Genomic DNA, 10,093 nt, shown 5'->3' on the forward strand with positions numbered 1-10,093 from the left:
TTACACTACAATATATTCAAATCTCAGTGCTTTCAGTGTTGGTCTTATTTCTTTATTGCTTGTGGGAGAAACTATTTCCCCCATTCTTTTCAAATGATGGATGATTTATTCTACCTACTTGTCAAATATCATAATCTTCGGAAGGTATCCAGGATTATGCATGCCCATGGTATAATGAATAAGGATGTACATTATAGTATTTTGTAGCTTAGATATCGGCTGGATCAATTCACATTCGACACAACTATATTTTTCGTTAAAAAAAAATCCTGTCAAAAACTCGAGTTGTTATCAATGACCTACGCAACGGGTAGCGATGGAGACGTTAATAGAGAGAGAGAGAGAACAAAAACAGAGAGAAAAAGAGGGACGAAGAGAGACAACAAGTGTTCGTGGGGAAAACCCAGCGAACAATTCCAGAGATAGAGAGGGAAAGAGACACAGGTATAAAAGAGAAAGGTGGAGAGACAATGAGTGTTCTTTGGTAAAACCCAGCTGACAATCCCAGAGATAAAGATATAAGAGAGAAATGGAGAGACAATGAGCGTTCGTTTGGAAAAAGCCATCGAGGGAGGGTAAGAGGGAGAGAAATGGAGAGACAATGAGTGTTCGTTGGTAAAACCCAGCTGACAATCCCAGAGATAAAGATATAAGAGAGAGATGGAGAGGCAATGAATGTTCGTTTGGAAAAAGCCAATGAGGGAGGGTAAGAGGGAGAGAAATGGAGAGACAATGAGCGTTCGTTTGGAAAAAGCCATCGAGGGAGGGTAAGAGAGAGAGAAATGGAGAGACAATGAGTGTTCGTGGGGAAAACCCAGCGGACAATCCAAGCGTTGAACGATATCGAAATGGTACAATAAAGTCGGAGTTCGATGACGTACATGTATGACAGAAAATGGTATCATCGTGGGACAACTACAGATCAAGCGGCTGAGTTTTACAATAGACTGCGTACCGTTTTGCCAAAATAATTTTTATATTTCTATATCTTGCCTTTGGATCCTTTGTTCCTACAGCTAGCTGGAGTTAATTAGAAATGAAAATGTTACTTGATCATAATTAGGCACACGGTGATAACGAAGTGATTTTTTGAAGATTGAGATAGCTAAGCCGTTGAACTCCACTACATGGTTCCTCAGACACTGCACATGCCGTGAGTATAATGTTACTGACTTCCTGCTAAATATTAGGTGCCATGTTTTAGGTCAATGTTGTAAGGATGAACATAGGTTGACGTACCAACAATATATATCATAAATGTATTGTTAATGCGTGGGACTATGTAGTGCAGGGATTATCCAAATACATATTCTCCACGTCCCAAGACACCTTAAAGGGTGTAAATTGACGAGAATATGTGCTATTCCGTGGCCTGACTCGGGGCCAATCGGGTATCAATTTAGACACGTGTGCAAACAGTGTGAATTTACAGAAAGTGACAAAATTTACAATATCATTGATGTGATTAAAAAATAACAGAGGGCCCCCAAATAGAGCACCGTGGGACGCAATATGATATTGGATTAAAAAGAGAATTATGAGAATTTACAGATGTAAATTCCTTCCAGCATAATACAAATATTGATGGATTATCATCATAATGCTAAATAGAAATTACCTAGTGAAAAATGGAAGACTAGTGTATCATTTTACAGAGATAACTCTTATCCAGTGGCGTACGCATGATTTTTTCAAGATGGGGGGGGGGGGGGGGGGGTTTAAAATCGGGCCCGAAAAATTTGCTCCCGAAAATGTGAAAATCGCGCCGGCCGAAAAGTCGCTCAGTGGGGGGGGGGGGGGGGGGGTAAGAGGACACTTTTTTTTTTGGTCTCGAAATTTGAAAAATTGACATTTTGTTCCGTTGGGGGGGGGGGGTAAGGTCACCTTTTTTTTAGGCCTGCCATTGGTATAATTTTTCACAAAAAACCAAACACAAAACATATACATAAAAAACTCAAGGGGGGTTTAACCCCCCCCCCCCCCCCCCCCCCCTGCGTACGCGCCTGCTCTTATCTATTTACTGTTATGTAAATTAGAGTCATTTGATTGATTGATTTATTGTTACATTAACAAACTTTATTGACAAGGATATGTCGTTGGCACAGTCGCTCATTTCAGGGATTTCTTTGTTTCTTACCAGACACATGTCAACATAATGGCCTCTACAAGGCAACATCTGACAGACAGTCTACAATGTCCAATCTGCAAGGATCTTCTCACCAAGCCGAAGCTTCTACCTTGCTCACACACATTCTGTGAAGGTTGTCTAACCCAAGTCCACTCAACTCAAGCTTGGCGTGATCAGATACCGTGCCCTGTGTGTCGCTCTGTTGCCCACGTGTCCAACAACAACGTATCATACTTTCCAACCAATCAAATTGCCAAGTCCCTTGTAGAAGATATCAAAGAGAGATCGGACAAGAAGAGATCGACAGACTCAACATCCTCTGGCCAACGTTGCACCGTGTGTGATGATGATGATGATCAAGGACTTGCTACCTTTTACTGTCAGCATTGTTCAGAATTTCTCTGCGACTCTTGTCTTGAGCAGCACAATAGGTTTAGGAAGAATGTCTTCCACAAGCTCGTTAGTGCTAGAGACATCGCATCAGGAGAAATCAGAATACAACTTGCGTGTCCAGAACATCCTCGAGAACTGCAGCAGTTCGCGTGTATCACATGTTTGGTTCGCACCTGCTGTAGGTGTTTGGAAGTGGGTCATCAGCATGACGGGCATGAGATCGTCGGAATTGAACAGTGTGACAAGTGGCTCAAAGAAGTAGTTGATTCTTTGCCGGAAGAAGTAGAACAGAAAACTGCTCTGATACAGAGCCATTCGTCATTTGTGAAGGAGCAGATTGGCATTGTTCAAAATATTATCGGTCAACAAAGGCAAGAAATGAAGAATTTCTATGAGGGCGCTCACAAACATTTACGAGAATGGAAAGACCATATGGTTAAAGAGTGCGACACCTATGAAAGATCGCTCTGCAAATCTCTTGAAGATATCATCCAATGTCAGGATGACTTACTTGATAACTTGCAAGCCAAGGTTTCTGTAGTCACCGAAGAGTGTACTTCTCAACGTAAAGACCCGCCGTTGTCTGAGCGTGTCGCACGAGTTAAGAGCTTCAGGCTCTCGTGGTAAGAGCCAATCCTGATGCATCTCCTGCTGAATCTATAACACTCCGTGCAAAATCTCTGACCTTCCACCAAGTTCAAACCGTGTTTTGGCTGCCAGATCGATGGGTTCGTGAATGATGACGTACACAGATCATTCAATGTTTGTGCAAAGCTGTAGTTTTTCCTGGAGTAGAATCGTGTATAGGTCTATTCCAACACTATTACTGTGATAACACTCCGTAAACGGTATCTCTTGAAGCAGGCACGGATCCAGGATTTCATAGGGGAGGGGGCCAACATTTCTTTATTTTTTTCGCTCCCGAAAATTTGAAAATCGCGCCGGTCTAAAATTCGCTCAATGGGGGTGGGGGGAGGGGGGGGGGGGGTAGTGAGCACATTTTTTTTGGGGGGGGGGGTCCTTGAAAATTTACAATTTTGTACCCCCCCCCCCTCCCTTTGAGCGCCAGGGGGGCCCAACCCCCCAAAAAGGTAAAAATCACGTGTTTTTACATGATTTTTTTCTCAAGGGGGAGGGGGCGGGCCCCCTGGGCCTCCCCCCCCCCCCCCCCCTGGGTCCGCCACTGTCTTGAAGTGAATTTTCATTTAGAGTTCGTTTCTGTAGTATCAAGATTTATCCACGTAGGTAAGGTCCTGATTTTGCACAGGATTTTTTATATTATTCTTATTTGATAAATATCACTTTTTAATGCAAAATAACAGCGTTCCGATTATATTAAGAGCGATATACTTTTGCCTCAATTGTTGTTGTATTCATTTAAGAATGCACGCTGGTATAATAACGTAATAAAGAGGTGTCACATAATTTGTTGCAAGAGCGGAATTCTAGAAATACTGATATTAATGACCATTTGTACCATATTACCATAATTGTTCAGTTGATATTTTTATTCTATACGATTATGTCACATAACAAACAGTATTCATACATGTGATTTCAACAGTAGGAATGCAAAAAGTTCATTAGTTATATAGTTTTTTATGTGAACATGAATAACAATTGTAGAGGTGTCGTGGACGAGTGGATATGTCACCGGACTGTGGATCACAAGGTCTGCGGTTCAAGTCCCACCGCGGCACTAATGTCCTTTGGCAAGACATTGATCTACATTTGCCACTCTCCACCCAGGTGTTAAATGGGTACCCGGTAGGATGCGAAAGCTAATGTTCTTAGATTAGCAAGTGTGCGCTTGTAAAAATGATGCACTGGCTGGAATGCTCCCCAGGGAGTGGAAAATGTGCATACATTGTGTGCGGGTAAGCCTGAATCCGATGACTGGGGTAATAATATGATTTCCCTCAGGGAGAACAGTACGAATACTGATGAGGCTACCCTGGGTAAACAAGACTATAATACACAGTGCCTCTTTTTCTAACTTCCTTTTGATTTCTATGGAAGTTGTCATTGATGATAATTGCAAAGCCTGATGAGCAAAGTTCAAATAATATATTTTGCTATAAAAAGAAATACTCGTCCGCTGTTTGTTTTATGTTTGTGTGGAACAACAATCATGTAATGAACCACTTACAAGTCCCGCGTTCTCGGAAATTATGCAACATTTGCTCAGGGTGGCTTGGAAGAAAGTGTCAAATAACTTTCAAAGGTCCTTTGATAAAGATTAGTGCATTATTAAATAACCCCAAGAATGGAACATACCGTTCGATTCCAACAAGTTTACCTGTTCTTACTCGATTTCGTATCGGCCGTCTGTCCGAAATCGTTTAATATTGATGTGTAAATAATAATACTGGAATGGATGAAAAACAGAACTTTACACCGAGAAATCAATCGGTATCAATCAAGCATCGTTCAAAATAAAAAGTTCGTTCCTCAAGAAATTGAAACCCACTATCCCCAGTCACACCGCCAATCAGATTACAAGAACCGGCTTAAATCAGACAGATTTCAAGCCTTTCAGGGTAATACAATAGTTCGTTTGTCTTTTGACGGTGTTGTCAATGTAACTGGGCTAGTTGAAATAGGACGATCACCTTTTATCTTGTGACTGTCTGGTGTCATTCTTGTTGGTACTACCGATGATGGTGATAGGAATCGGTTATTCACCTGCATGCATCGCGCAACACATTTGTGCACGTATTTGACCGCGGGCAATTAAAATACGTCAATAAAGTAAAATCTCAAGGCACGAATGTACTGTTTTGAAGAATACTGAACTGAGATATCTAGCCTAAGTAAGAGATGGATTGTTCGTAAATGATAAGAGTTCGATGTAATGCATGCATGTAAAATATGATTATTGGTAGCATATTTATTATCTTCTACAAAGCAAATATCTGCATGTATTATAGCCTTTCTCGAAACCATATTTTGGGCTGATAGTCTCTCTTTCTCTTTCCCCGTCTCTCTGTCCCTGTTTTCCTTTATTTCAATACTATCACAATACGATTAGAAATGATATAAATAATTTTATATTATATACCACAGATATACATTTCTTGTTTATATTGGTATTAAGGTAGATTTTACCTACCCCACTTTTTTCAGTACAGTTCAAATGTTCGAATGTATTTCATCATGATTTGTAATTTTCATTAGCCTGGCTTGATTTCATGTTCAAGCTTTTCTGATTATACAAAACTGATTATTATAAATTGTACATCCATATGTATTACACTACAATATATTCAAATCTCAGTGCTTTCAGTGTTGGTCTTATTGCTTTATTGCTTGTGGGAGAAACTATTTCCCCCATTCTTTTCAAATAATGGATGATTTATTCTACCTACTTGTCAAATATCATAATCTTCGGAAGGTATCCAGGATTATGCATGCCCATGGTATAATGAATAAGGATGTACATTATTGTATTTTGTAGCTTAGATATCGGCTGGATCAATTCACATTCGACACAACTATATTTTTCGTTAAAAAAAAATCCTGTCAAAAACTCGAGTTGTTATCAATGACCTACCCAACGGGTAGCGATGGAGACGTTAATAGAGAGAGAACAAAAACAGAGATAAAAGAGGGACGAAGAGAGACAACAAGTGTTCGTGGGGAAAACCCAGCGAACAATTCCGGAGATAGAGAGGGAAAGAGACACAGGTATAAAAGAGAAAGGTGGAGAGACAATGAGTGTTCTTTGGTAAAACCCAGCTGACAATCCCAGAGATAAAGATATAAGAGAGAGATGGAGAGGCAATGAGTGTTCGTTTGGAACAAGCCAATGAGGGAGGGTAAGAGGGAGAGAAATGGAGAGACAATGAGCGTTCGTTTGGAGAAAGCCATCGAGGGAGGGTAAGAGAGAGAGAAATGGAGAGACAATGAGTGTTCGTGGGGAAAACCCAGCGGACAATCCAAGCGTTGAACGATATTGAAATGGTACAATAAAGTCGGAGTTCGATAACGAACAATATGACAGAAAATGGTATCATCGTGGGACAACTACAGATCAAGCGGCTGAGTTTTACAATAGACTGCGTACCGTTTTGCCAAAATAATTTTTATATTTCTATATCTTGCCTTTGGATCCTTTGTTCCTACAGCTAGCTGGAGTTAATTAGAAATGAAAATTTTACTTGATCATAATTAGGCACACGGTGATACCGAAGTGATTTTTTGAAGATTGAGATAGCTAAGCCGTTGAACTCCACTACATGGTTCCTCAGACACTGCACATGCCGTGAGTATAATGTTACTGACTTCCTGCTAAATATTAGGTGCCATGTTTTAGGTCAATGTTGTACGGATGAACATAGGTTGACGTACCAACAATATATATCATAAATGTATTGTTAATGCGTGGGACTATGTAGTGCCGGGATTATATCCAAATACATATTCTCCACGTCCCACGACACCTTAAAGGAGTGTAAACTGACGAGAATATGTGCTATTCCGTGGCCTGACTCGAGGCCAATCGGGTATCAATTTAGACACGTGTGCAAAAAGTGTGAATTTACAGAAAGTGACAAAATTTACAATATCATTGATGTGATTAAAAAATAACAGAGGCCCCCCCCCCCAAATAGAGCCCCGTGGGACGCAATATGATATTGGATTAAAAAAAGAATTAGGAGAATTTACAGATGTAAATTCCTTCCAGCATAATACAAATATTGATGGATTATCATCATAATGCTAAATAGAAATTACCTAGTGAAAATGGAAGACTAGTGTATCATTTTACAGAGATAACTCTTATCCAGTGGCGTACGCATGATTTTTTTCAAGGAGGGGGGGGGTTAAAATCGGGCTCGAAAAATTTGCTCCCGAAAATTTGAAAATCGCGCCGGCCGAAAAGTCGCTCAGTGGGGAGGGGGAGGGGGGGGGGGGAAGCGGACACTTTTTTTTTTTTTTTGGGAGTCCAAAAAAATCGCAACGACTCAGCCAGCCAAAAAGTCGCTCAGTGGGGGGGGGGGGGGGGGGGGTATTAAAGGACACTTTTGTTTGGGGTAGGGGAGTCCAAAAAAAATCGCAACGACTCAGCCAGCCGAAAAGTTGCTCAGTGGGGGGGGGGGGGGGGGGGTAAGAGGACCTTTTTTTTTTTTTGGACTCGAAATTTGAAAAATTGACATTTTGTTCCGTTGGGGGGGGGGGTAAGGTCACCTTCTTTTTTAGGTCAGCCCTTGGTATAATTTTTCACAAAAAACCATACACAAAACGTATACATAAAAAACTCAAGAGGGGTTTAACCCAAACTCCCCCCCCCCCCCCCCCCCCCCCCCCCCCCCCTGCGTACGCGCCTGCTCTTATCTATTTACTGTTAGGAAAATTAGAGTCATTTGATTGATTGATTTATTGTTACATTAACAAACTTTATTGACAAGGATATGACGTTGGCACAGTCGCTCATTTCAGGGATTTCTTTGTTTCTTACCAGACACATGTCAACATAATGGCCTCTACAAGGCAACATCTGACAGACAGTCTACAATGTCCAATCTGCAAAGATCTTCTCACCAAGCCGAAGCTTCTACCTTGCTCACACACATTCTGTGAAGGTTGTCTAACCAAACTCCACTCAACTCAAGCTCTGGGTGATCGAATAACGTGCGCTGTCTGTCGCTCTATTGCACCTGTGTTAAACAATAACGTATCCAATTTTCCAACCAATCAAATTGCTAAGTCCCTTGCAGAAGATTTCAAAGATAGATCGGACAAGAAGAGAGCGACCAATACAGCGGGTGGCGCTTCCTCTGACCAACGTTGTACCGTGTGTGATGCTGTTGATCAAGGGATTGCTACATTCTACTGTCAGCATTGTTCAGAATTCCTCTGCGATTATTGTCTTAAGCAGCACAAAAGGTTTAAGAAGAATGTCTTCCACGAGCTCGTTAGTGCTAGAGACATCGCATCAGGGGAAATCAGAATCCAACTTGCGTGTCCAGAACATCCTCAAGAACTGCAGCAGTTTGTGTGTATCACATGTCTGGTTGGCATCTGTTGTAGGTGTTTGGAAGTGGGTCATCAGCCTGAAAGGCATGAGGTCATCGGAATTGAAGAGTATGAAGAGAGCCACAAAGCAGCAGTTGATATTTTGCAGCAAAAGATAGAACAGAAAACTGCTGTGATACAAAGCCATTCGTCCTTTGTGAAGGAGCAGATTGGCATGGTTGAAAATATTATCGGTCAACAAAGGCAAGAAATCAAGAATGTCTTTGAGGGCGCTGTCGAACGAATACGACGAAGGAAAGATCAACTGCTTGAAGAGTGCAACACCTATCAGAGATCGCTCTGCGAAGATCTGGAAGGAATCATCCAGTGCCACGATGACTTCCTTGAAAACCTATCAGCCAATGCTTCTGTAGTCACTGAAGAGTGTACTTCTCGACGCTCAGACCAGTCGTTGTCTGAGCGTGTCGCACGAGTTGGTGAGCTTGAGGCTCTCGTGAAAAGAGACAACCCGGATGCATCTCTTGCTGAATCTATAGCACGCCGTGCTAAACTCCTGACCTTCCACCTAGCTGCCGAGGGTCTTGAGCTTGGAACTGTTCGGGTCAAGAACTGGGAGCTTGTGAGATTTTATGAAGGTGTGACATGTTTGGCCGCGCGCCTGTGGCAGCTTTTGCGTGTGATCTCTCGATTACTTGCTAAATTTGTACTTTTTATTAGGTGGTCTGTCTTCGACGGAATACCTATTGTTTTTGTTCAAATTTTCTTTCTTTATTTCTTTATTTTTATTTCTTCCACTTTTTTGTTCCGACGATAACTCAAGATCCGTCCAGTCAATTTCTTTCAATTTTAGCACAGTCATAGGTCATTGCCATAAGACGTGACAGGAACCTTTTCAAGGTCATCAAGTTTTCATGACGTCATCCAGGCGCCATTTTGTGTTTTTTTTGGAAAATCTCAAATGATCATAACTTCATAACTGAAAGCCCTTTCTCATTCATATTTACCATGATCAAGGTCAATATCAGTCCGGTCAATTTCAGGTCAAAAAACGCGCGCGTACGCGTACGTCCGCGCGTCAGTGCGCGCGCAAATTTCAAAATGCTCCAAATCGCCTCAAATTCATTTTGGATACGTTTCAGGCCATTTTAAGCATTTCATACACTTCATCACAAAGGAAGTAGGTTCTCACATTCACCCTTCTGTTTGCCAGGATGGTACCATACTCTTGGCCTGTATGGATCACAGTAAGGCAGTGTTTAGTATCGAGCGGTACACGAGTGAGCTCGAGTACACACAGACCCTTGTAGCTGATCAGAAGATGGAGAAACCAGATGGAAATGGTGCTTCTTGCAGAAAGTAACGGGAGGAAAGGTCGTCCTTTGTACTCCAGATAAGCTATACATTTACAGCAAACTGTTTTGGTGAAGATATGCTTACTATTTGATAGTCCCTCCATGTCACTCTTCGTATCTACTATTCGAAGTTTAAATTTGATCGTTTTGTTTTATAGTTGGAATATGCATGTAAGAATAAAATGGCATCAAATGTTATCGTAATTGCATGTACATTCCCTGCATATCCCTCAAATTCGTC

At 41.5% G+C, this 10,093-nt stretch overlaps 2 protein-coding genes across 2 annotated transcripts; both read left to right on the forward strand.

Annotated features, from left to right (window-relative positions):
• Positions 1-2,155: 2,155 nt before the first annotated feature.
• On the forward strand, positions 2,156-3,148 carry LOC115926526 (E3 ubiquitin-protein ligase TRIM56-like). The gene has a single exon (XM_030991315.1). It carries the CDS (start codon positions 2,156-2,158, stop codon positions 3,146-3,148), a length of 993 nt encoding a protein of 330 aa, XP_030847175.1.
• Positions 3,149-8,000: 4,852 nt separating this feature from the next.
• LOC115926527 (E3 ubiquitin-protein ligase TRIM56-like) lies at positions 8,001-9,860 on the forward strand. Its single transcript, XM_030991316.1, has 2 exons — positions 8,001-9,119; positions 9,711-9,860. The coding sequence occupies exons 1-2, from the start codon at positions 8,001-8,003 to the stop codon at positions 9,858-9,860; spliced, it is 1,269 nt and encodes a 422-aa protein (XP_030847176.1).
• Positions 9,861-10,093: the final 233 nt, after the last annotated feature.

The sequence above is a fragment of the Strongylocentrotus purpuratus genome, unplaced genomic scaffold (genome assembly GCF_000002235.5).
Source record: "Strongylocentrotus purpuratus isolate Spur 01 unplaced genomic scaffold, Spur_5.0 spur5_scaffold_2, whole genome shotgun sequence".
Taxonomy (NCBI): domain Eukaryota; kingdom Metazoa; phylum Echinodermata; class Echinoidea; order Camarodonta; family Strongylocentrotidae; genus Strongylocentrotus; species Strongylocentrotus purpuratus.

Bases quoted from the DNA above. Each gene is read 5' to 3' on its own strand.
- LOC115926527 (XM_030991316.1), top strand. From the start codon at position 8,001: ATGGCCTCTACAAGGCAACATCTGACAGACAGTCTACAATGTCCAATC. The intron at 9,120-9,710 runs GTGAGATTTTAT...TCTGTTTGCCAG, and splicing joins GGGTCAAGAACTGGGAGCTT to GATGGTACCATACTCTTGGC.
- LOC115926526 (XM_030991315.1), top strand. From the start codon at position 2,156: ATGGCCTCTACAAGGCAACATCTGACAGACAGTCTACAATGTCCAATC.